A 27,226-nucleotide genomic window follows, 5' to 3' on the forward strand; every position below is an offset into this window, starting at 1 on the left:
AATACCGCTTTCGGGATTTCAGCTAGATGTAGTGACTATTTGTCACTATTAGTGACTATTCACCTCTTACATATAATTACCTGCACAAAAACTTGGCTATCGCTACAGTCATGTCATCTTCTGTTCATGTCCATGGGCTCTGTGGTCTCAGTGAAGTAAGCCAGGCTCTCTGCTCCCCAAGTGCTCAGCATAATTTTCAGTGAAATAGTCCTCAACATTTGCTGATGTTCTACCCTAATGGGAATGGGGTTTAGAGTATTAAAATTTTGAAGCTAAGTCCAGTTTACTTAAAAATATTTAGGGGAAAACATGCATTCACCAGTCTGACCTGTGTCTTTAAATCCACTGCATGAGAGCAGGACAGAAGTGTAACTTACCAAACACAGTCAGTTCCAGTAGCAGTGCTGCTGGCTCACCCAGCCCTGCTTGTCACAGCAGGCTAGCAACAGCCACCTGACAATTTGAAACAGTTCTCTGTCGCCTATAAAAAGAGCAAAGGCCTTGGCACAACCCACAGACAGCACCACACAGAGGGAAATGCCATCACTAAAGTGCAGGTAAAGAGTCCTGTAGGCAGGGAGCTGTAGGTAGCACCAAGCTGGCTTAACTGTTCCTCTCCTACCTTACAGGTGGCACATCCAGAAGCAGCAGCAGGCGGGAAAGGCGCATGTGTGGGGTGTCCATGGTGTTCCACCTGCTTCTCCACAAACAGAAGCTGCTGCAGTTTAGCACAGGACATTTCACACCATCCCCAGGAGGCAGAGGAGTAGTCTTTAAATCCCTTCCTCCGGGTTGCCCTAGAGCCTCAGGAAACCAGCCCTGAGACATCACTGATTGAACAAGACTGTACCATTTCTCCCAGAGCACTGAAGTCCTACAGGTATCTTTGTGCACTGGGGTGTTGTGTCCCATAGTTATTCCTCTGATTCTTTCGCCTTCCAGTTACTTTACACCTGCCTAACGCAGATACATAGAAACAAATTGTTTTTATTTTCTTGCCTTCAAGAAAACCTGATTTCAGTACTTCCCCCCCTTCCCATCACTCCAGTAACACATCACTGAAGGCAAGAGCACAGACATTGCAGAAAAATATATATGTATTTACATCCATAACTGAATACATGTTTTATGTATTCAGATTCAGGAAAAATGTATCACATATACACACCAAGATACATCAAGAGAATACTAGGGGCAAGACACTGCCAACAGCAAGAAATACACAGAAAAGCACAGTCATTGCTACTGTAACATTCTTCTGGGGAGTGTATTCAATAGAGGAAACATCTCTATGCATTGGGGAAAGCCAGATACTTGGGCCTATTTTTCTGTACCAGTTGCTGTGAATCAAAAGTGTGAAATTTTTACTTTTAAAAAAGTGGATGGAATAAAATTTTTTTTGAAGCACTCAACTATCCAAACAATTCCATAAGCTCCTTATACAAGCTACATTATTAATTAAAAAGGTCCTAGCCCTACAGTACACAAATCCAGCTCAGGAGAACACAGGCACACATTGAAGTCCATCCCTATTTAAGGCAGCATTTAAGCATACACTCAACTTTAAAGCTTATGTTCTGTCCCACTGACTTCTATGAGCAGTCACAGTACACATTTAAAGTTAAGCACCTGCACAACTGCTCATCTAAATCAGGATGTGTTCCCTATTCAGAGCTTTAGATATGCATGTGAGTACTCAGTCTGGATTGGTAACTTCTGCAAGACCAAGCTCTTTTTCTTTTTACTGCCCTATAGGTAAAAGTCACTCCACATCAGACTTCTCTCCACCACTGTGTTAGGACGCAACAGGTTCTCTCCACAGCTTGCCCACAAAATATCGTTCTCAAAGGAATGCAGAGTATCTGGGGTGGGAAAGCAACTCAACATGTAATTTCAAGGGCTGCTGCTCCTCCTCCCCCTGAAGTGAGCTATTTGATGCAATTTTTCTTTTTTTCTTTTTTTTTTTTTTTTTGTAAGAACTGGAACGTGTTCATTCAGTGAAATCTTTAAAATTAAGGGTGAGGGGAAGGGGCAAGATCCCAGAATTCATCTTAATGGCCCATGGTAAACCCCTGAAAATAGGGGAACAGATTTGAAAAGCTTCTTAGCCTCAATGCTACAGGGACCCTGACATAAAAAATACACACGCGTGCACACGCTAAAAAGCAGGCTGGCTCAGAGCATCCCAAAGCAGGCTCCAAAGTGATCTTACATAAAAAGCACTTTGTGCTGACAGTGGCAAACAAGTGGATGGTGATTTTTCACAAATAGCAACAATTCTGCAATATCTTCCTCTTCTTCCCTTTTACTTTGTGTCTTTCCTTTTCCTCAAAGTTTGTTTGTTTTTTTTTTTTTATCCTACGTGTAGTTTAAGTACTAAAACTAAATCAAATAGGAAATTACACAGTCAGCACCAGTCAGGAACTGAACCTGGGTATGTTAATTGGTTTGCGGTACCCAAATTCCTGGAAGAACGAAAGAACAATTCTTGCTCCTAAAGTTAGGGCCACATCCATATGTTTCCATTGTCTTTTTTACCTTTACAACTAGAGGTAGAGTCATTTTGTCCAGTATCTAAAACAGCATGATCCAGTTATATTGTTATTACATTAATATACAGTATCCATCTTATCACAGGTATTGAAAGTGCATGGAAAAAGTCTAACCAAGCCAATTCAATGACAAATAACAGTGTACCAAACATCATATAAACACACCCGCGCACCCACACTCACACGTAGTGTATATATATATTTATAGATTAATTTACAGTATCAGAGTGTTGTTTAGATCCAGTGGCATGTGCAGAAATATCAGGCAGTTGCTGCTCTTCCTTCTCATATTCTCTTCAATTCTTTATTTCCAAGATAGATGGGTTGTGGTCTAGGATTGCCAAAATTATCTTGTCCATATACTGTCGCAATCTGTAATTTATCTCCTCCTGTTCTTTAAGGGCTTCCATGAGCTGCAACACAACATTTCAAAGTTACTCTTGAAATATTGTCACTAGTTTACATAATGAAATTCAGACATGTGAGAGACTAGCGCCTGCTCAGGATCACCAATTCCCTTTTGTGATAGGTATTCTACCTCTAGCTCCTCTGTGTACCTGTATTAGAAACAATCTGTAGGTTAAAGATCTTTATTATTAAGGAAGGTGGTGAACAGTCATCACCAGGGATCTTTTGGCAGGTCATTTCAAACAAATTCCCCATTTAAACCACCAATCCATCCTGCGTCCACACCATGGATGAGCTTCCTCATCTCACTGCAAAAGTTTCACGATACTCAATTTCTTTCATACCTACTGAAATCTAAAGCACTTTGCATGAAAGGCTGCTGAACAGAACAAGGGTTTCAGTGTTTTGCAGTGGGAACAATATGGGCTGCCTCTGTATCGTGCATAATCTCTCCCCCCTCCCCCCCAAAACCACCCAAACAACACAGCTACATACTCCTGAAGAACAACCCACTGAATATTCTATGTTCTATATTAAATACATGGGTTTCACTAGACCTTTGAGCTGTGAAAGGCCCCTCAAACTCTCCAAAGTTGAAGACTGCTTGTTTTTTATACTCCACATGTTTAATGCCAAACCGACAAAGCTGCCCAGGAGTGTCAGAGCCCTAGATCCTCCTAAAGATATTGTGATCTTGGTGTCCATTTTCATTAGCTGTCGTAGAAGTCCCACCCTGAATCTGCAGTTTCTTACCTCCATTTTGATTAGACAGGAAAAATTGCCCAATGGGAAAAGTTTATGCAGGTCTGTGAGGTTTACTAAGCCTGGGCCACAGTTGTAAGGCACTTCCCTCCTTTAGAGGGGGAGTGCTGGGTATTCCTTGCATGACACAGTCAGGAGATTCAGAAGGAGAAATAAAGATTTTTCTTGACAATAGCAAAGCCCATTTTGCTTTTACCTAATTAGAGTTCAACAATTAAACAGCCTTTCTTCACAGTGCTCTGGTTCAGCAGAAAACTCAGGTATGCACTTCACTTCAAAGGACTGCCCAGGAACTAAGGCTAACAGGGTCATCATTCAAGTACAGATTGGGTAAAAAGGTCTGTCTCGGGATTCCTCTTGAAGAAGAAAGGGGAAGTTCTGTCCAGAAGAAATAAAGCATAAAAGGCAAACAATTCCTTTTAGTCTCCTTCATCACTCATCTGTCTTTTTCTCTGGGAGCTCTTATGTATCCATTGGCCTGATCTCACGATCTGTCCTGGACCTTAAAGGGAGCTATACCAGCTTGACTCAGCCCACATACAAATGGGTCTGCTATAATACCTTCCAAAGCATTACCAGATTATTACTTGCACACTACCTACTTTCTCCAAGAATTCAGCTCTGCTACAGCGAATATATAGCTCAAATTTAGGTCTAAGTGAGAGCTTGTTGCTGAAGTAACTTAGAACTCAATCTAGAACAGAAAGTAAAATTTTAAGTAACTAGCTATGATAATTTCTATATGAAATTGATGTTATAATATCCCTGTAAGGTAGAAGATGTTAAAATAAATCCATTGTAAAACTGTTCACCCAGATTCTAATAATTCCAATTTTTTGAGACACAAATGGAAGAGTTATATTAAAAGGAGCACCCAAAACCACTGTTAGATTTAAGGCAATCTTCTAACACTCCTGAACTCCTAGCAAAGCAGATTTTTCTGTTGTTCATTTGTCAGCTTCAGATAGTTCAACCTTGACAGTTTATTACATTGAAAAATGCATATTTTTGGATGTAGTACTTGATTAAAAAAGCATATTACCTCATCTCTTGATGCAGAATCAATTTCAGCAGCCAGTGACTGGGCTTTTGTTTGCGTTGCGAAGAGATTTTTAGCTTCATAAAGACTAAGACTTAGGATCTGTCCATTAAGATCATCATTTTGGTCACGAAGTTTTTGATTCTCCTATTTAAGGGTGAAAAGACATTGCTTTTAAGTTCTTCCTACAAGGTTTCATTAAAAAATAAATACATTTTTAAAATCAAAGGTAGCTTGGATGATATGCAGTAAGGCTGCAAGCTACCAGCAACTCTCTTACCACCAGTGACAAATCCTCCCTGCCTGCATCACAGGTGTTTCCTATGTGCACAATTTATATTGCCTGTGCAAAGAAGTCCTAGACAGGTGCAATGCAGGTCTTGTGCTTGTGTGAGAAGGGGGGAACAAAACCAAAAGGCAGTGTGCTAGGTGTTGCAGCTATAGGCATTTTTCAAAGCAGTCCTATACATTTCACATGGATCAAGAGGCCCTTCCCTGCTCACCTGCTTCAGCCGTTTTATTTCATGCTCCATTTCCACCTCTCTGGTTTTGGCGTTGAATTCACTCACACTGGATGAAGAACTTCTCCCACGTCCAGGACGCTCACATTCCAGCTTGTACAGCTGCAAGTGCTCCAGTTCCTTCCTCAAGTCTTCAATGAGCTGTGGGCATGCAAGCAGGCCATGTCTCTCCTGTCCCTGCACATCCAGCGCTCCCCCCCGCCCCGGCAGCAGCCATCTCTGTGCTGCACCTCTGCATTCTGACAGAAGCACTCTGTGAGCCTGATTGAGGCTGGATAGTCCTACAATACAGCCACTTGCTCTTCTATGGAAGCACAGGTCACTTAAACCGCTTCAGAGCTGGAAGTGGCTCTGATGTCCAAGCTTCAGTCTGAGAGGCATAATTCCCCTTGCAAATATAGTAAAGAAAACGCTAGGGAACACATTCAAGGCTGCAGGTTCTCAAAGAGTTGTAAACCCTTTGGGTCAGGGGTTGCCATTTATTAGGTATTCCTGCAGCATTCATCACCCTGTGGGTACCCCTCTGATAGAAACACAATCCAGTAATACATTCACTGGATGTTGTATTTGCAGTGTTCATCCTGTCTGTCCATTCTTTTTCAGATGGGCTTCCATGCAGATGTGATTGCCTGGTCTTACATCCCTCTTCACACCTACCTCCTGTGTGGCTTCCCTCTCCTTGTTAAATTCCAGTCTGTTCTGCCGCAGCTTGTCCATCATTCTCTTGTACAAATCCATCTCATCCTTCAGTCGCAGACTAGTGTCTTCCAACCTATCTGACATGCGTTGCCTTTCCTAGAATAAATGGGGAACTTCATAGCTAGCTTGCAAGTGCACGGGTCACCTTCAGTTTTACAACACAAATCTATAGACACAGCTGCTCATAAGCTGGCATGTGTCTCAGTGCATTCCTGCCACTAAAGGTGACCAATGATCCAATTCCATTAATAGTCTTGTTTAGGAAAGGCAAATTAAAGAAGCTGGGCCAATCACTGTATGAGTTTGCTCTTACAGACATCAAGCTGCTGTTAAATTGCTCAAGCACTCAGTTTTGTTACCTCATCTAATCTCTCCGTTTGTGATTTCAGTCGTGTGACAGCGCTTTTCAGCTCACCATTTTCTTCTTCCAGTTGCTGAACCCTGTATCAATAACAAAAAACTTACAGCAAATGCCTCTTCAAGAATGCAGACATGCAAAATAGCATGCTCTAAAAAGCCACTTTACTTGCACTTGATAGAAAGACCAAACAAGAAAATATTCCTAACCTTAGTATTTTTTTATCATGAGTTATTGGATGCTTTTTGATTTTTTTGGTTTTAGGGCCAAAACCACCACATTGACCCTCAGATTCTTAAGGTCCTAACAACAGGTATCTAAAAAGAATTAAGCAGGAAGAAACAAATGCAGACACAAGCATTTGCTACAGCTGGTCGCAATTCCTTCCTTGAATCCATGCCAAATACCCAGCTAAGCTGTCTACATGGGCTATGTGGATTAAAGCATTAATGTAAAGCATCCTCCAAGCTTTTGGGCATTAGACATGCAACTGCACAGCTACTCTATAGAACTACTAACATGTGACCATCTGTGCACTGTCTGGTTGTGAACAGCCTACGTTTATATGCAAAGTAAAATTGAAGAAAAGAAGAACTTGTACTCTGTTCTGGGTGACGCCAAGATGTTTATTACCTTGTGTTTAGCAGTTCAATTTCGGTGCCTTTCTCTTTTTCATACTTGCTATATGCTTCTCTATGTCTCTTTATTTCTTCTTCCAGGGTCTGTTCTGCTGATGTTTCTTGGTCTTTCAACAGTTCTTCTAGCTCATGAACTCTAAGGAAACCAGATCTCATTTCAGTAACAGCTTCACAAGTACTTTAAAAAAAACCAAAAGAATTGTGCAACTCCATTGCTTCTCTCTTTCCTTCCCATTCCTTTATTCCATTCTACTTCACCATCTCTCTTGGCATTTAAACTCTCCCAATATCTCTCTTGGTATTTAATCTTCCCAATAAGCATAGAATGAAGTAGAATCATAGAATGGTTTTGGTTGGCAGGGACCTTAAAGATCATCTAGACCCAACCCCCTGCCATGGGCAGAGACACTAGACCAGGTTGCTCAAAGCCCCATCCAACCTGGCCATGAACACTTCCAGGGATGGGGCATCTGCAACCGTCCCGGCAACATGTTCCAGTGTCTCACCACCCTCACGGAAAAGAATTTTTTCCTATTATCTAATATAAATCTACCCTCTTTTGGTTTAAAACCATTATCCCACATCCTATCACTACAATCCCTGTTAAAGAGTCCCTCTCCATCTTTCCTGTAATCCCCCTTTAAGTACTGGAAGGCCACTATAAGGTCTCCCCAGAGACTTCTCTTCTCCAGGCTAAACAACCCCAACTCTCTCAGCCTTTCCTCACAGGGGAGGTGCTCCAGTCCCCTGATCATCTTTGTGGCCCTCCTCTGGACTCGCTCCAACAGGTCCGTGTCTTCCTCATGTTGGGGGCCTCAGAGCTGAATGCAGTACTCCAGGTGGGGTCTCATGAGAGCAGAGTAGAGGGGCAGAATCCCCTCCCTCAATCTGCTGGTCATGCTTCTTTTGATGCAGCCCAGGATACGGTTGGCTTTCTGGGCTGCAAACACACATTGCTGGGTCATGTTGAGCTTCTCATCAACCAACACCCCCAAGTCCTTCTCCTCAGGGCTGCTCTAATCCACTCATCACCCAGCCTGTGTTTGTGCTTGGGATTGCCCTGACCCATGTGCAGGACCTTGCACTTGGCCTTGTTGAACTTCAGGAGGTTCGCACAGGCCCACCTCTCAAGCCTATCAAGGTCTCTCTGGATGGTGTCTCTTCCCTCCAGCGTCTCAACCGCAACACACAGCTTGGTGTTGTCGGTAAACTTGCTGAGGGTGCACTCAATCCCACTGCCCATGTCACCGACAAAGATGTTAAACAGTGCTGGTCCCAATACCAACCCCTGAGGAATGCCACTCATCACTGGTCTGGATTTGGACTTCGAGCTGTTAACTGCAACTCTTTGAGTGTGACCATCCAGCTAAATCCTTATCAACTGAGTGGTCCATCCGTCAAATCCGTGTCTCTCCAACTTAGAGAGATGTTGTGCAGGACAGTGTCAAACACTTTGCACAAGTTCAGGTAGATGATATCTGTTGCTCTTTCCTTATCCACCAACGCTGTAACTCCATCATAGAAGGCCACCAAATTTGTCAGGCACAATTTGCCCTTAGTGAAGCCATGTTGGCTGTCACCAATCACCTCCTTATTTTCCATGTGCCCTAGCAGAGTTTCCAGGAGGATCCACTCCATGATCTTGCTGGGCCCAGAGGTGAGACTGACTAGCTTGTAGTTCCCTTTTTAAAAATGGGGGTTATGTTTCCCCTTTTCCAGTCAGTGGGAACTTCCCCGGACTGCCACAACTTCTCAAATAAGATGGATAGTGGCTTAGCCACTTCATCTGCCAGTTCCCTCAAGACCTGCAGATGCATCTCATCAGGTCCTATGGACTTGTGCACCTTCAGGCTCCTTAGATGGTCTCAAACTTGATCTTCTCTTATAGTGGGCAGTTCTTAATTCTCCCAGTCCCTGCCTTTGCCTTCTGCATCTTGGGTGGTGTGGCTAGAGCACTTGCCCGTGAAGACTGAGGCAAAAACGTCATTGAATACCTCAGCCTTCTCCATGTCCCAGGTAACTAGGTCTCCCATTGCCTTCCACAGAGGGCTCACATTTTCCCTAGTTTTCCTTCCTAGTATCAGTTCATCTATTATTCTTTCATTCTTAGTCTCAAGAAGTTGGGACTATGACCCAACCTTCTGCTCTTGCTACGGGCAAGAAAACAAACCTGTGGTAACCTCTCTTATAACAAAAAAGCTTGCTCTGTATGAGTCAGTAACATCTCTGTACAAAGAAACTTGCTTGGAAGGCCTTTGCTTGCTGAAAATTCAGCAAGGCAGCCCTATTCCACTTGGACTTCTCAGATGAAGCCTTATCTTATTTTATCTGTCAGCATTAAGGCAGAAGACTTGGTCATATATTACAGGTAGAAATGTTCCTTCCCTACAACTTTGTTCTAGCTTTGCTCTGCCATGATAAAGAGAACTGGCTCCATGCTTTATTACCTGTGAACTAGCTGTGTGTTCTCTTGTTTCAGTTTGCTCTTCAGGTCACCATTTGTCAGGCTATCATTCTCCAGTTCTGTCACCTTTTTTTCTAGGTATGTTACCTGGAAGGAGAAGTGGAAAAGAATTGAGAGTTTGATACATACACCCCTTCATACACCCCTTCACTGTTCCTAACTGGCATTTAGCTAATCTACCCTTTTTAAAGGGGGCATACCTCCCAGCAAAGCCAGCAGCGAAATTAAGATCTGAAATTCTGAGTTCCCCAGACCCTGCATCTTCCATGAAGGTGATCAATGCAAATATACAGTAAAGAAGTACCAACACAATGCCTAGATCTGTACTTGCACAGTTCTTGCATTTTTGTGAAGCAAAGTCATAATATTAATGGAGTATCAAGGACATTTTGAATGAGCTACTTCAGATCACTGGTAACTGTGAGCAAGAGAGCTTTGTTAATTGATGCACGTCTCCAGCAGGGTTTTGTTGGGTACATTAATTGCAGTGCACACAGCTTCTCACCTTTTCAGTGATATCATTATCACAGGAGTCTATACTGTCTCTGAACAGGTCTTCTGTGCTGCCATTACTGCTGCTGAAGTTACTGTTGTGGAAGAGTTGTCTGAAAGATCAGAAGGATAGTTATTTTGCTTGATGAGGATGGAGAAGAAAGAGTCTGGGTACTGTCTTACAGGGCTGGCTTTGTACTTTGAACATCCGATGCTAAAATCTGTGCAATCATTTCAGTGACAATTACAACAGTTTAAGCACAAGTCTTGCAAGAGACTGGTAGCTAAATGAAGTCATACTGAGCACAATCATTGACATTAGTTCTAGGGCGTGTGTTCTTTGTTGCTTTTGATAGGATCTGCTACCAGCATTAACATAGTTTAAAAACTACTTGGCCTTATTCACACTACGTACTGAATATTTGCGTTATTAGAAATTTAGAATAAGGTCACTACTGTGCACTGGTTTGTACAGTTAATCTAGAAAATTTCATACAGTAAGAACTTCTTTTAAAAAAAGAAAAAAAGAAATCTCAAGCAGTTTCCACTACAGAATAGTGTCAGAATACATAACACTGGAGATTATCTAAAATATTCTTGAAACTTATAGCCCTCCCCAGCCCAGGGCTGGTTCATTCAGTCAAAGGAAGATCACAATTCTGTATGTCCTTTTTAAAGGGATGCTCTTGCTTTCCTTTGCATTTTGGCAACAACAACAACAACAAAAAGGCCCACATTATGAGGGCAAAAGAAGCAATAGCTGGACTGATGAAATAGCAGTATAAAGGAAGAAAGTTGGCAGACAAGGAAGCAACTATCTTATGTTCTTAACACAGCTCTTTCCAGTTCAGGGGCCTGCTCCAAGAGCAGCAATGGCTTCTATATTCTGTAACATCCCTATCCAAATACAGGCCCCTTCCTTTGAATACTTGTCTTGGCACATTTTTATTTTCCTAAACTTATTCCTCCTCTGATCCCTGGCCCCCACTTAGGGAACTGTTACAGCTGATTCCACACGTATTCATAAAAAAGTTGAAGACTCTTACCTTCCAAAAGCTGTGCTTGATATTTTCCTGTTAGGGCTACATGGATACAGAAGGAATGATACAGGAATTAAACACTTATTTGACCAGTGTTGGATTCAATCTTAAGTTAAACTCCAGCTGAATTGCACAATTAAACATAGTATTGACTTTTTTAGTGAAGTTAAAAAAATGATTCCGTGAACAATATTCTTAGGCAACTTAATCAAAAGCTGCAGTTACCGACAATGTGAAGATGAGTGGAGCCACAAATTACTGTGATCATTAATAAGTCAATTTGCAAGTTATATTTAGCAGAGATTTGTCAGTGTAAATCAGAGCAAAACTAACATTAGAAATGCAACAAAGGGACACTGAGTTAGTGATGAACATTTATTCTGGATTTCCAGTTTTTAGATGATTGTATAAAAGGTGGTTTATCCTTCCCCATAACGCTTCCCAGTTCAGCACAGGAACTGAGGTGCATTCCATTTTTACAGTTCCCTTTTGCAGCCACAAAGCAGTACTACTGAAATGAAGGACCAGACTCCAGACAACAGCACTAGAACCAAATCAAAATATCCAGCTGCATCTCTCGATAAGAGGATGTCGCCTCTCTGTGTGCAGTGACACATAGCTCATTGTCAGAGCTTCGCTCTCTTTCAGCCAGGTATATACAGCCTCACTCATAAAATTACGAAAGCCCTAGCCAGTCATGGTCTGGGTGTTAGCAGGCTCCTTGCTAGGGCAGGAACATTGTTCATATCAAGTACTATGCTTCTGTGTCATCAAGAGAAGAAGCAGTGCAGTGCGCTCTGTGCCAAGGATTATGCAGACAGGCAGGATTTACATTCAGTTTCTAGGGGGAGCTAGAAGCCCACCAAATAATTTCCTTCAAAAATCCTAGATGATTGTTGGAAGCACTGGACTCTTTCCAAGTGCTCAGCACAGTTTAGAAGTGGATGGAGTGGCAGAGATAGAAATGTAAGGAAAAAGCTGGAACTGCAAAGAACCCCAAAAGTAACTTCTGCCATAGGATTAATCATTTTTCCAAGTTCCCTTGAGGACAAAAAAAATCCCACAGGAATGAAGTACCTCTGCTGACCAATAGCTTTACGAGAGGTGTATGTAAGGTTATATGCATTAGCTAAGTATCTGCCAGATCACTCCTTCCCACCTGGAGAAAACAGTAGCTAACTGTAGATTTGCACTAAGCAGCACAGCAGACCTCACTTCCTGGGAAAAATTCCTGGAAATATCACTCTCACTCTGCATCAAAATTGCTCACTGGTTATTAGTGCTGTCTGCACCTTAAGTCAGAAAAATACTTACTAGCTAATGAAGAACAGCATTTTGGTTCAGGCTAGATGTCAAGGTCTGAATTCCTTACCGTTTGGTAAGAACACGACATGTGTAAGACAGAATGGGATACAGTGAAGGAGAGGGGTCTGTCTTCCTCTCCTCCTGCTACTAGCTACTCCCATTTCAAGGGGGCATTGCTAAAAGCAGTGCAATAGGCTGCTTACCTGTTTGCTTTCAAGTTTTTCAGCCTGGCTTCCAAATCGTTGAGTAGATTTATCTTTTTGCAGCACTGTGAGCAGTAAACATCCAGTAACTCGCTGTTATAAACATGCCTCATTTTTCGGGGTGTTTGGCCAGCACTGTTTGCAGGAAAGGAGAGATGTTACTGGCTATAGTAACCAACTCACAACAGGTTTTCTTCTTGACTGCGTGTCTGTGTGTCAGAATCACAGACAAGGGACTTGGGGAACCACCTCTATCCACAGCTCATCTAACTTTGAGCTGATGATGGAGAATGCTAGTCTTAGGGCAAGTCTGCCTGTCTCAGTTGAGGCTTTACAGAGGACGTGTTCTGGGTGTCAGTGGAAAGAATCAGTTTGGGTGACTGGAAGAATAGCAAAAGGTATACAGAGCCCATGCGATGCATGTAGCAAAAGCAGCTACATTAGTATGTTCCATCTCAGCAATGTCCCCCTCTCATTTTGCCCATCTTCCCACTAGAGCCTGGCATGCAACCTGAAGAGTCTTTTCTCCAAGAGAAAGACAGGAAGATGAAAAACAGAGTGGTCTGGTAAGAAGAAGTCACGCAAACCCCCTCAGATGGTAGGACGGAAGGAACCGTAGAATGAGGAGGAAGGAAGAAGTGGACATAGGTCTAAGGAGGAGGTAACAAGGTAACAGTAGCTCTTGGCATGATAAAGGAAAAATAAACTCAAATAAAAGAGAGCAATCATGGCATGAAGTGCGCAGAGCCCCAGGAATGAGAATGGAAAGGGCTGCATAAACCTGAGGAAACAGGGGATGAAGGACACAAGCCATCATCATGAAGGGGCAGTGGAGAGGGATGCTGGCTCTGCATGCATGACAGAGGTGGCAAGGTTGGATTGCAGAAGTGCTTGAAACAGACGGTAGCACATGGGGATTGCATGCGGAACAGAGGTATGCAGTGAGCCTGTCCTCTATTAGCAATGAAGCACAAGACCTTCATGCGCTATTGATCCAAGCAGACATATCCTAGAGCATCTTCATGCTCGGCTCTTCCCCAACCCTGCTCACCCATTCCCTTACTTGGGGAAGGATTTTAAAATCAGCAACTGACTTGGTCACAGGACGTAAGAGCTACAGAGACTGAGGTCACATGCAGGAAACCAGTGGACTGTAGTGGCAATTCCAGCTCCTAACAGACAGCAGCTACTTGCTTATGTTCTCCAAGACATTCAAAGTCAATATGGATGCTTGTTTCAAACAAACCCCTGTCCTTATACAGCACTTCACCTTACAGGTTAGTGCTAAGGATTTGTAGTATCAGAACACTGAAGAGAAACAGCTCTCTTTCCCGTCTTCACTGTACAAAGGCTGGTGCATAGCGCTAAGCTGGTTTCCAGCTTGCAGCAGATAGCTTCCAATACTAGCCCCTGTGAAATCTACTGTCTGCAATAGAAAGAAACCTCTACAAGCAAAACAGCCCAGTTATTTCAACAGAACCCAACAGAGGTTATCAGAAACAACATGTTTGCTATAGCTGTTATTATTAAATGTCGCCTGTCAATTGGAAGGCAGAAAATGAACGGATAACATTTTGCTTTTAAGGCGAGTCTATGTAACCAGTGTAAACTCTGGTATGGCCACCCATACTCAGAGAAGAACAAAATTGAAAAATTGTTTGTTAGTGAATAAGGAGCAACCTGGAAGATACAGATGAGCCAAGGTCAGAGTAGGCGTTGGTTCTGGTCTCATCATCAGGGCAGGGGCTACTGGGAGTAAAATCCACATCATCTCCTTCCCCATAGTCTTCAAACTGTTCTTCATTACTGATCAGAGAGGCGGTGGAATAAGTTGAGAGGTCAGATGCTGCAGAAGGGTTGTGAGGACTTGACCTGAAACAAGAGGTCAAAACGTCTCGAAGGCCGACTTTGATAGCATCTCACCTCACACGGAATCTTCCACCTTTACAGCTTGTTCCCTCATTTGAAATTGTAACCCACTTACTTAGTGCTAAATACATCTGATGTGCATTTGACACACTGCCTTGAAAGACAAGAGCATGAGAATCTATGAATAAGCTACCTGTGAGACAGGCTTGGATCAGCACAAACCACTTCACTTTAAAGAGCACACCTCGACAATCCTCAGCCATCATTTCCATGTGGAGGTGAAGACCGCTGCTTATGGAACTTCTGCTCTGAATGCAGGAGCTGTGCAGACAACTCCGAAATGCATGGGATAGTGAGAGGAACATGTACAAGAAAGACAGAGGCTGTCGCTCTATTCCACAGTCAGAGTTTCCCATTAAACCCCGTAAACTCTCTCCCACACCCCACAAGTTTCAGCCACTCTCCTTTGTGTGGTCGGAAACAAACTTCAGCTCACTGCATGCCAGAGAGTCACTAAAGCTCTTGATGTGACCTAACGGAGGCTGAGTTCCTGCCCTTCCTTCCATCGTGACAAAATGTGTCTTTCAGGGGAGATATGGCCCACAAGAAAAGGCTGCTTTACTACCAGAGAAGTACCTAAGATAATGTCAAACAGGTAGGGAATGGCAGGACCCTGTGATCTCAGAGAAAGAGGGCATATAGGTAAATAGATCAACAGAGCCAGGCACCATAGGAAAACAGCTGGCAGAGCAGTTTTGAGCACATCACATCTAATACAACAGAGCAAGTTTGCTGCAGAGGGTGCACAGTGATTCTCCTGCCCAGAGTCCAGATTACCCTGCAGTCATGCAGTATGCTGTCTTGCAGAGGCAGATACTTTACACGGATTTGCTCAGCTCCCGCCTCAGTAAGGCATTGAAACAGACAAGCCAGTAAATTCACGTACAAGTTCTTATGAACAAACTTCTTTTTACAGAAAATGTACATCTAAGGCCTGAAACACACACTCCACTTGTGAAGCCCTGCAGTTGCTGGACACATTACTATTCCTACTACAAAGCAGAATCCAGCGCACCTCTGCAACACAGACAAGGTACTGATTCAATCTGCTGACACTTGGTGCACATTGGGTTAAATTTTTTTACTCCCTTTGCTTCAGTGCACAGTGTTTATATCTTCAACTCCACTAGTTCAGCCATGGGACAGTAGCCCCCAGTTGATGTTGTTCTCTAGCAGCTCAACAATATTACCTCCTAAGTTTCTTTCGAGTCTACCTGGAGCCTCTTAACCATGCCCTGCACTTTGGAGACAGGGAGATTTATCTTCCTGTAATACTACACTTGTGAGCTATAAACAAGAGATGCAACAGTGTTTCCTTGGCGGATGGTGCAAGCATTATTTGCATATCCCTTCCCTCCAAAAGCAATTAGTAGAAGAGGAAGCCTGCCAACGTTTCAGATGTATGCTCTTTTGTTTCTCCTGTTTTGATGAGATCCATTTATAACCTGCAATTCATTTATCTAATTCACATTAACAGAAATTAGGGCAAGTCAAGCCTGGCACACTATTAAAGGATGAAGATCATGAAGATAGGAATACTCATACTAGAAATAGATCAAACGTATCTAACAAGGCTCCTTGGCTGGGAGTTGGATTAGTGAGAAGCTCAACACATCACACTAACAGCTATTCATAAAGAGCTGCTGTGCCACAGACATACTATGTATTGATAAGTTTTTGGGTGACTCTGATCTGTGTTAACTGCAACTGCTGTTTGCATCTCAATGTTGTTACACCAAGGCAGTTTAGGAAGAAGCTCCTCATAACACTTCCACCAGGGATGGACATAATTGACCAGTCCTCAGTTGGGATGGTAACATATACTTGTCCATAAAATCCACTTTCCAGCATCGTAGTCCTGGAACATCACCACTTGCCAACAGACTGGAGTTCAGTAGCCCGTTCTCCCTCATGCATTGCCTGGCTAAGTTTCTTTTATAGCAGCTATGCAGACAGTCACCACTGCTGGACCCACCTGGTAATGTTGCTTAGAACTTTTAATTTGTAGTTATTTGTAAGCTTTGACAAACTTTAAACTGCTTAGGTTGAAACAGTCTATGCTCAGGGTAGATCCTGAACTCATAACCAGCTGCGGGCTGGAAACTGTCGAGGAATTGCACAGTCATTTTCAAGGGAGTTGCTAAAACCAGCTGGTTTTCCCCATTCTAACACTTCCTGAAAGAAGCTTTCAAATTTGTTTGGTTTTTTTTTTTTTTTTTTAAAGCTATTTCCTCTTCTTCAGAGCAGGACTTCACAGAGGGCTGACACACCTGATACACAACCCACCTGCTTCTTCAACAAGCAGGTATCATGGTTTGGCCAAGCTAAAAATCTCTATCATGTGTTTTAACACAAGAGCATGAAGCTTCCGAAGTGTCTTCCCACAGATTTACCAAAGCTGAGGCGGCCTCAGAGGATAAACCAAGATCTATTAGTAGCAGCACAGTAGCTCTTAGTAGTTCTTGCCCTGCCTAGAAGGAGGGTACAGGATACACAGTGCCTCCCCTACCCCCTTCACAAGACCCTGAATGGCACAGCTGGGAGGAAAGATACTCATTTCAAACACAGTATGGGTAAAAGTCAGTCACTGCAAGGATAGGTGCTTTGAAGAACTGGGAATGGCAAGGAAAGGCAACAAGTTTGATAAAGAGCTGATGAAAACTGGAATTATCTTGACAAAGTCTCTGGGATTGCTTGGGCAAATGGGAGAAAGCCAGATCTCAGCTAGCTGAGAAATTCAGGAGGAGGGTAGGAATGAGGCTGCACAGAGAGCATCCAAGGAGGCCCAGGAGAGAGAAAGAGGACTGCCTTAGCAATGAAGGAAGCTCAAGAGGCACAAATCAAGACAACAAGCCAAAAGTACAGAAGACAGGGCAGAGACTTACAAAGCATGCCCAGCTGAGCTCTGTCCTGTGGTACCGCATTAACTCAGTCCAAAGCAGGATTAAATCAAATTGGGTCCTTTTCCCCCCAAGTCAGCTTTTACCAACACCCCCAGGTACACACCTGGGAAGAGTCAAGTTAGGATTACAGAGACGCTCTTGTGTTAACAGCAAATGATGGTTACACACGCACATGCCAGGACACCCTGTGTTAAGCACAATTTACTGTTGCACACTAAAGGTTATGAAAAATTAGAAACACACAGAATTAACTTGGTACATGGAGCTGCAAAGCAAATCAGCAGAGCCCACATCTTCAGATAACTAAATGTACAAAAGACTAAAGCAGCATTCCCCATATTGCACTGCTTTGCAGGAAGTATTTATTTTAATTCCTTTAAATTTAATTTAAAGGTTATGGGAACACAGAAGATCTTAAGTTTTGGGGGATGCTAGTGAAGTGACCCATTCTGGAGAGACCCAACACTTTCACTTCAACACACAACATGCAAGTCCCATGAGTGCTCACAGAACATGCCAGAAGGAGCCAGGGCTGAGACTGTTTAAGCCACTTAGAGGACCTGGACATCCATCTCCTTTAGGTTGTAAATGGATATTAAGTTTCTAAATCCTCCAGGCACCCTCAGCCTCCCCCAGTAGGGATTAGTCACATAAAGGCTCCTTCCTCCCTGGTCCTTTTGCACATGCCTCAAAACAGGGCTGCCACGGGGCAAAATCACCGCTTACTTGTCACCAGGCAGAAACAGGCCACCAAGCACACCGTCCTTCTCCTCGCTCCGACACACGTCGGAGGCCTCCGAGCTCTGGGCACTCTCAATAGCACTGTCCATGTCAGACTCATGGTGAACCTCTTGCTGTGCTAGAGTCATCGCGTCGTCATCAGGAAAGAGCTCCGACTCACTGTAGGCGCTTTCGCTGTCCAAGTAGGCACAGTCCTGGATTTCACCACCCTGGCAAAAGAAGAATTGGGAGTCAATTCAGGTCACGCTCCAGGGCAGTTAAGAGGACGCAGGAGAAGCAATAACCCACTCTCTGGATGCCCTGGTAAGCAGGAGTGCTACTGAATAAAAGCCATAAAACAAAAAGGCTGACCCGCTTTACAAAGCCAGTTCCTGCAAGCCCCTGAAGTAGCTTGCACCTTCCAGAAGGGCTCAAATACTGTCTCTGGCACTTCTATAGGAGAGAGGGACACAACACCCAGGTATAAAATGCAGCCAGTTTTGCCCTAATTTACTATTAAAATATACCTGAAGTAATAAATATCCTCAAAGTTTTTATAATAAAGAGAGGCATCCTTTGAAAGAAGATAATACATGAAGTCACTGAGAGTTAGTCCTGTGATTAATATTACTGATAAAACAAAAACAAGTCAGATAAGTCTAACAGGTCACTCTGTCTTTGAGGATGGGCAAAAACATATAAGGTGAAAAAAAGAGTTGGCATGTGTTAAAACATTTATGGTAAGTCTTGGTGACAATCAAAGATACAAGAGAGCGGGAAAAAAAAAACACCAGAGCCATCTGTTCCTGTTTCCTGGAACCACATGCCTTGATTAAGTATCAACTAAAATAAGACGTCATTCTCATTACTGCAACACTTTGCTCTTGCTGTTCATCCCCTCCCTCCCCTTCTTGCCCTATGAACACTCACAATAGCCAAGACAAGCTGTTTTCTATTTGCTTGTCCCTGAGGGACAAATAAAAATTCTTAATTGAAAAAAATAAAGCTTAAGATTTTACTCTGTCCTTTGATACGTAGCAACACAATACTGCTTTGACAATTCCTATCTAACATGACACAAATAACTCATCACTCCAGAGCAGGTCCTGCAAATGCTCTGACTCATTGCTCCACTCCAAAGCTCACCTGCAAGCTCCACAGGTAGCTTTACCATTGAACTATTGCTAGCAAGTTAAGACAATCATGCATTTATGGCTTAGTTTACTGGCACAAGTAATGAAGCATTTCATTCACGGATACACCTCATATTTAGACCCAACTGTCATCCCGCCCAGCTCCTTCCTGAGGAATCCCAAGGCATTGGCAGCCTGGCACCCTCACAAGCACCAGCTGCCCTTCTAGCAAGCACATTCACTGGGACACTGTTACAGTGGCACTGCTTGCAGCAGCACGTCTTCAATTCAACTCCCGTAGCCTCTGGACACTCCTGTGCTAAGGCCACAGAGGCTTAAATTCCCTTGTGCAGAACTAGTGGTGTTCTATGCTGATGACACCAATTTTTCCTCAGTGCCTTTTTCACCTCAACATGAGAAGAGTCAGCCAGAAGCTGCAGCTTTTTAAGATTCACAAAAACTGTTACTAGAAATGCAGGTCTTGCCTTCCATTTTTTTCATGAAATACCCATTTATATGACTGTGAAAACTCCTAGCATATGGGGGTTTGAGAAATTCAAAACAACCCCACCTGCTCAAATTTAGCTAACTAATGAACACTCAAGCAGTCAAAAGGACAGCTTTACCTGCAGTGTTTGAATCTCTAGGTACATACTCAGAGCAGATATCTGGATGCTTTTCTAGCTGAACTTTCAACAGGTCTTCCAGATACACAAGTAATATCAGTAAGACACTTCAGCACTATACAATAATAAAGCACATGTGTATATGCCTTCTCCCACTTTTCCGTGTCAGCCTTATTAAGCCTGAAACTTTCCCTAGGTACTGCTCCAAGAGATGTCCAAAACGATTTATTCTTGGTCTATGTCATGTAGTATTTATTGAAGCCACGTGCCTTATGCAATCATATTTATAGCTCTGAGCCACAGCACCTTCAGCATGGCCACGACCCCTCATCCACAGGGAGCTGGTGGTTTGGCAGGTCAGACACCAGCTGGGGAGTCTGCTCTGGCCCTGCTATAGCCCCAGGTTCTTCAGCACATCTTCTGACCCACACCTTGTATCCTCACAAGCAAGCAGGGATAATGACACTGTTGCTCTTTGCAAAGTACCTTGGGATCTACAAACAGACAGCACAAGCAGTAAGACCTTTTTAGTAGGGGTTGAAAAAGTAAAGATTGTTAAGAGCTATTAAGATGTTTCAGAAGTATCCAGGAGTCTTTGTTTATCTAACATTTCCCCAAAGTTTCCTCCTGCATGCTAAGCCCCACAGGCACAGAACTCCCATTTCTTTTAAAAAGTTTAATGCAATAAAGCCCTGACTGCTGTTACGGAATTGCACCAGCTGGTAAAAGTCTGATCCAGGAGGGAAAGACAGAGGCACAGACCACACAGTGAATCCCTGAAATAGGAGTTCACAAACCAAGGGAGGAAAGGAAGAAACAGCTCTTGCACAGCTCTACCTCCCAATTAGCACATCTTTTTCAGAGGTCTTGGAGAAGTCTCTGCTTAAGCAAGTTTTTACAGCAGGAAAATCTCACTGGTATTAAACAAATTAACACAAGAAAGTAAAGGTCAAGAAGATCACGAAAGACTCCCTTTTTGTTCCCTGTAGGCAACACCACACATTTGCTTTTTCTAATAATAGCAATCTAGATGCTCTTTAAAAAAAGTCCATTAGCAATTAAATGTGCAGTGTCATCTATAAAGGCTAAGGGCTCACTTTTCTTTCCTGTCACTTTCTGGCAACCTAACCTTCACATATTTACTTGTATTAGAGTACTGATCTATAGCGACAGCACAGCCTGCACTATACCCATGCTGGTCACTACCATGTATTCCTTCTTGAAGTGTAATTGCTCTGCTCCTAAACTTTCACTTCTAAGCCCCATGAAAAAACAAAGAAGAAAAGAAATGAACTTTTGGAGGCAATGACCCATCAGAAGCCTGAACACCTGCTTTACGGCTTCTGAAATGCTTCACTGCAAGACTTGGAACCCCTCCTGGAAGCTGGTCCTCCCTTCTGCTGATCCCATCCTTTAGCTGTCGGGAGCTCAGGGACTGATGGGGAATGAAGAACACGGGCCAGCCAGGCTCCTTTGAGGAGCTACCCCTCAGCTGCCCTCCACTGCTTCCTCACAGCGGGGAAAGCAGATGCCACACAGCACACCACGTTCCAGGCTGCCAGCACCCCTCTTCTCCACAAATCTGGCACCTACCCCACAGACCTGCGCAAACAAAGTGGACGTTTAGGAGGCACGTCTCAGCCGCTCTTCTGAGTACCTGGCAGCCAAACCACACACTGAAGACCCCAGCCCTTTCAAAGCGAACAGCACAACACACAATCCTACCAGCAAGGCTCAGCTCCAGCAGCTGCATCAGCTGCTTATTCATGCTTTTAAGTGCTCAAGGTCCACCTACAATCAGTGCTAAAGATCACTGTTTCAGCAAGATGTACAGAAACCAGAAACTAGGACCAGTGACAGACACTGTGCTGAAGCCTGCATGGCTGTTTTCTGTGGGTAGGAACTACATGCTTAGCTATTAACCTTTAAGAGCTTAGAGGTGGGCAATCGCTACACCCCTAATAACACAGTGTTTCCAGGCATAAGAATACCTCTGATGTACAGCACAGAAATCCTGTAAAGCATGGGACTTGGATAACACCACTGAGGCATCTCTTCAGCTCCCTCGATGAAACCAGCCTTCAGTGCTACTGTCACAATTACACATTTAACAAAAAGTTTTCCTTCTGTGGCCTAAATAATCAGTATAAGAAAACAGACAAAGCACCTTTAAAACAACTAATAGAGGTTAAGAAATCTACTAGGAGAAGTCAGAATTGGGGCACGTTGCTAGTAAACAATATACAGGCATCCACACCTTACTGACTAATGCTATAAGGTATTCAAAGCTGTAATTGTTCGGTGATCACAGTTTCTCACAGGAGTATACCTTCAATGATGCCATCTAGCACAAGCTGCTTGCAAACCACACCTAAGGAAATTAAACTCCTAAAAAAAAAAAAAAAAAAAAAAAAGGAAAGGCTGATTGCACAGCTTAACCTCTCAAATTATTCCTTCATAGTTTAGGTATCTACAGTACTTCATGTACCAAATTAGAGGCTGGCAAGAACAAGTGTTATTCAGGTAGCCTTAAAAGAGCTGACTTGAGTTTAAACAGTATGTTAAAGATTAGGAGACACTTCTATCCTGAGTCATTTGTTTCCAGTGTACATGCCATTAGCTGAAACTAGTAAGAGAATGAGGTTCTGACGACCTGAATACGAATCACTGTGTTTCTCATTCTGCTAGGCAGTTCTCTTCTTTGTTGGCTGAGTCAAAAGAGATGAACTTGCTGCTTATGATCTTAGAAGATTCACACACACACAAAAAAAAAGAAATTAAAATACCACCAACACAACATAGCTGCGGGTAGCTTTAAAGCTGTAAGTACTTTGCACTTTATCTAATCGGATGCTCAAGATAACTCCAAGTGCTTCACAGGCAGTCGGCCAGACACTTGTATAGCAACTGTTGAATATTCAGCAACAGTTTGCTCTATAGAAGCACCTGCTGCCCAAAGATCCAAGGCCACTTCACAGAAACTAATGAATTCTCTTCCTCGAAAGAGGCAATTGTGTGGCTGCATTGAAGCCAGATGAGTAAGCACAGCCTGCCTTTGCACAGCCACCCCAAACAGAAGCAGAAGCCAGAAGACAGCAATTCCCATGGATTCCTTCTGATCCTTGTGGGGCAGGAAAGTGGCGTCAGCAGTAGGTGGGTATGGGAATACAGCTCTGTCTTGCCCTGCAGTGACCTGGCTGGGCTTTCCCAGGTTGGAAGCAATTGCTAAAATATGCACATAAAGCAGCTGAAAGCTAGTAACTTGGCTGACAGACAGGCTACATGACATGCCTACATCAGTACATTCATGATGAAGAGCAAGCCTAGTTAAAATCCACTCCCATCACAGCCAAATCACCAGCACCCCTGACGTTTAAACAGCCTCCCAGTATTTCAGAGGAGACAGGGAAGAAAAGAGGATCCAAGTCACCCACCACTGGGCAATTTGATTAGCAAGAGCTGGAACCATCACACATGAGCAGAAACAAGAAATGCCACATGCACGTCAGCCATGGCACTTCCCTCACTGGGATCATGCCCCTGACCTGCACCCATCCAACAAGCTGAACCTGCTATCTGTGGGACAGATTCAAGTCTGAGTCCCTGCACCGCTCCCCATCCCGTTTCTTCCCAGCAAAAGTGCAGGAAAAGTCACCTCACCACAACTGGAAGGGAAGAGGTGCCACGTGGAGGTGTGCCAGGCTTGGCCATCTCAAATGAAATGTTACTTACTGTTGCACATCCACCATGAAGAAAATCCAGATGCTCTCATCTTTATTTAAGCAGCCACTGCATTGGAAGGCAAGTATTCTCTTAATTACTGGGTAATAAAGAAGGGTGTGAAGCATTTCTCACCAATGTGTTTTAGAAACATGCCACTCCTCTACAAACGTTTGTATATTTACACCAAACGGGCTATGAACAGTTTTTAAAGCACAGCTTCTCCCCCAACATATTTCCTTTTCTCTTCAGTTGTCAAGCAGAGGCGGGAAGACACTGATCTACCCTTTGATCTGACTGGGAACAGGAGAAACTACGTAACAGGAAAAGGCAGAAGCACTAAGTGAGACCACACTTCTGCATCTGTATCCAGGAGGAAGCTGAGCAAGTGACCGCTGGCTCTCACCCATGCAGCTGCGGCTGAGCACCAGGCAGAGCAGAGGCTGCCACGCGCAGCGATGCGGCTTGCAGGTAGGTTGATCAGGGAGGAAGGAAGTCATAGAAACTGCTTCCATCTCCTGCTGCAGCACGGAGGAACACCAAGCCTCCCCACGTAGCTGGGAGTTTAAAATCCCTCAGAGTTCAAGATCAGCGTGCAGAGCATGGTTATTCTACTAAGCTGTTCAAATAAGAAGCTATTTTAGGGCCACAAGTTAGTTTGTTCAATGCAATAGCTTCCTCCGACTGCTTAGTTACTCAAATCTAATATTTGAAGCTTAGTTTAAGGCAAAGCTTCACACACTGCTGCTGTGGGTATTGGAAGGGACTTCTAGGGGCAAGTTTATTCCTAAAATCCAAATCTAGGATCAAGTGCTGGACAGCATCCTGGAAAGCTGGCGAAGAGTCCTCAGACAGAGGGCAAGCTACGCCTGTGCTGCAGTGCACTGCCAGCCTCTGTTTCCTTCCCAAGATAACATCTGTATCTCATACAATCATGCAATTTGAGGACAACAGGTTTTGACTGAAAGACCAAGCTTCAGCTTCTGGGCTGTTCACGCTGAACCACCCGAGTGGAGGGCACAGAGGTTGTGAAAGACTGCTTTGTGCTCTGGATAGGAAGTTCAAACTGACGTGCCTTTTCCAAGGCAGAGGAGAAAGGCAGTATGCAGCCTGGAGTCAGCCAGGGAACGGCAGGAGTCAGGAGTGTTTACACTCTGCTACCTGTCACTTTAATTGGCCATAATAGACATGCCAGGCCTCATCATGCACAGGGTCTAGATCCAAGCACTCTTTTTCACAGGTCATTGCTTATGCTCTGAAAGTTTTAACATTAAAAGCCTTTAGCAGACTGCTAATTTGATCCTCTAAAGAGAGAAAAAAAAAAAAAAAAAGGCTCTTTCCCATTACTTTGAAGTTGCGTCCCATCACTCCCTGGGCTGCTTCCCACTACTGGATTATCTTCCCACTACTGGACTATCATATGCTCATCAGCCATCACTGGAGGCTCAAGGCAAGGAGCATCCCTTTGCAGAAGAAAAGAACATCCTAGTCTGCAGTGTTAGGAACAAGAGTACATTCCCTTCACCTTCAGCATGGACAGGGCCAGCACATCAACCACAGAGTTCAGAATAAAACCCACCAGATTGTTTGGCACCTTGTTCCAACATTTATCAGGGCACTTCTAGCTCTGAGCTGGAAGATAGTTGCCATTCTCTTTCCCATATCTAGAAAAAGAGGTGCCAAGTGGCACCATGCTGGTATACCATGAGGTTGTCCCAAACGTCACTCAGGAACTCCTAAGGTGTCCACTCCAGTAAGAGCAGGAACGAGACCTTAATTAATTGAAAAAGTCTCCGGTAACATTTCTAGTGTGAAATGCTTTTGACTGAGCAAGCTGCCAGCTGTCTGCAGACTGGTACCACGGCCCTTCCCGTACAGCAAACTGCTGGGACAGCCCACAGCAGGTACCCACCTGCCACCCCCTCCTCCAGGGCAGGGCACCCAGGTCAGGCAGCTGTATGTTGAAATGAGCTGTGGTCAACTCGGCGTTGCCTTTGCAGCATGCACAGGGGTGCTGCAGCCCTTGGCTTAAAAGAGCTGGTATACAACTAAAAAAAAATTATTCATTACATTTGCCTAAAAAGATCTACACAGCAGATAATAAATGTGACGTAATTAACCCTCTTGAGAAGCCTTTGCCTTGAGTTGAGACAATCGCTTTCTATTTTTAAAGTCAGAACAGCAGTAACAGGGAGGGAGGACAGAAAATGTTAAACTCTTACCAGGGATCGTTTCTTGGGACTGATGCTCAGGCCTGCCCCTGTTAAACCTACCCCTTTGGGCAATGGGGCCAGTGAAGGTAGCTCTAGTACATCATGGGCAGTAGCATTTACCATTATGTTGGCAAGGACAGTTGGTGACAAAATTATGAAGACCGCTGTGCCCTGGGCACCATACGGCCAACCGCGGGCCAGATGTCATAACGCTCCTCACACACAGGAAATGCAGAGCTGCAGTTCACAGTTAAAGGCACCCCAAAAATACCCCAGTATAGACCAGCCTTAAGACCAAGGGTCAGAGGTAAGGTCAGATTATGTTATTTTGAAGCAATACTACAAGTGAACATCTATGCCATGTCAAAGAGAGCTGGAGGCTGCTTGCAAAGAAATGTCTTTATTTTAAGCCTAAAGCATAGTCCAGCACTCGCTTCTCAGTTCAGTTCCTTAATTAACCAAGTCTGTAAGTTACAAGATGCTCTTTGCAACTGGTGTTTGCTGCTCAGGAGACAGCTGAGCTCACGCGCTAACTTGTTTTCCTTGATAAGCCTCAAGGTCACCCAGTAGGGTACTCAGTAAATAGCAAAAAACTTGCATCATACTTGCCCGCGGGTGCCGCAGGCACATGTGTGAAGAGCAACCTGAGCAGACTTAGCGCTGCTCCAGACAATGGCTGGGTGAGGAGGAGGGTACTCGTGGTACCTCCAGGAGTACCATTAGGCACAAACAGCATGAACAACAGGAAGAAGCTGTCCCAGGCAGGAACAGTTCTGCCTATGTCCTCAGCTAATTATTTAAAGGAGCCCTGGTCAAACTCCCTTCCCCCAAAGAATTTGGAAACTACAATATTTGCATTTCTTTTCTACACTACTGCAAGTTTGGCCTCCAGCAAGCACAATGAAATAGAGACATTTAAAGAAGAACAAAGAAAATAAGATTTTTGCCTCACAAATCGTATTTCTGTCTTCCCACCCACCTGGGTTAGATTACACTGCATTCTCCAGAGGGGAGGAATGATTGGGGAATGGGAGCAATTTTGGACCCCAAGAGGTAGAGAAACATCTTGAGTTTCCCCAGCACAGTAAGAAATCCAGCCATGCTTGATGATGAGCAGTTTACATTGGCAAGCAGAGGGAAAACATTAAGGATGTGGCTTTGCTCTAATTTATATGGAAACACTTCCCAGAGTTCGTTGGCCAGTCTGAATGCAGACAAGCCTAAAAACTAATTTACTTGATGTTTAAGAAATACTGAAGTAGCTCGGAAGAACTCTTCACTAGGAGGAGGAAGGACCTCCAGGACCTTGGCTGCTCTTCAGCTGGTGGCTGGGCAAACCACAGGTTAAGGCGTCTCTGCTGCAGGAATAACTGGAATTGCAGCGTTTATCCAGCAAAGTTTGCAAGCACTAATTTTTAAAAATTTTCAGTCTCCTCACCTATTTATAAAAGGCATTTTATTTATTTTTAAAGAAAGGGTCTCACATACCTGCTTTTGTATT

At 43.7% G+C, this 27,226-nt stretch overlaps 1 protein-coding gene across 4 annotated transcripts in view; it reads right to left on the reverse strand.

The window, feature by feature from the left end:
* Window positions 1-668: 668 nt before the first annotated feature.
* Window positions 669-27,226, reverse strand: part of RAB11FIP4 (RAB11 family interacting protein 4) — an 84,038-nt gene continuing 57,480 nt past the window's right edge. For 3 of the 4 annotated variants that reach the window (XM_075044372.1, XM_075044373.1, XM_075044371.1), the window contains 12 exons: window positions 18,040-18,263; window positions 14,162-14,353; window positions 12,482-12,616; window positions 10,980-11,015; window positions 9,947-10,046; window positions 9,425-9,528; window positions 6,973-7,113; window positions 6,341-6,422; window positions 5,940-6,077; window positions 5,265-5,423; window positions 4,765-4,908; window positions 669-2,965 (listed from right to left, as the gene is read on the reverse strand). In XM_075044372.1, the coding sequence (XP_074900473.1) occupies window positions 2,849-2,965; window positions 4,765-4,908; window positions 5,265-5,423; window positions 5,940-6,077; window positions 6,341-6,422; window positions 6,973-7,113; window positions 9,425-9,528; window positions 9,947-10,046; window positions 10,980-11,015; window positions 12,482-12,616; window positions 14,162-14,353; window positions 18,040-18,182 (1,491 nt within the window). In that variant the 5' untranslated portion in view covers window positions 18,183-18,263 and the 3' untranslated portion in view covers window positions 669-2,848. The remainder of the gene's footprint in view (window positions 2,966-4,764; window positions 4,909-5,264; window positions 5,424-5,939; window positions 6,078-6,340; window positions 6,423-6,972; window positions 7,114-9,424; window positions 9,529-9,946; window positions 10,047-10,979; window positions 11,016-12,481; window positions 12,617-14,161; window positions 14,354-18,039; window positions 18,264-27,226) is intronic. The other variant, XM_075044374.1, reaches the window with a different exon arrangement.

The sequence above is a fragment of the Buteo buteo genome, chromosome 13, assembly GCF_964188355.1.
Source record: "Buteo buteo chromosome 13, bButBut1.hap1.1, whole genome shotgun sequence".
Classification (NCBI taxonomy): Eukaryota; Metazoa; Chordata; class Aves; order Accipitriformes; family Accipitridae; genus Buteo; species Buteo buteo.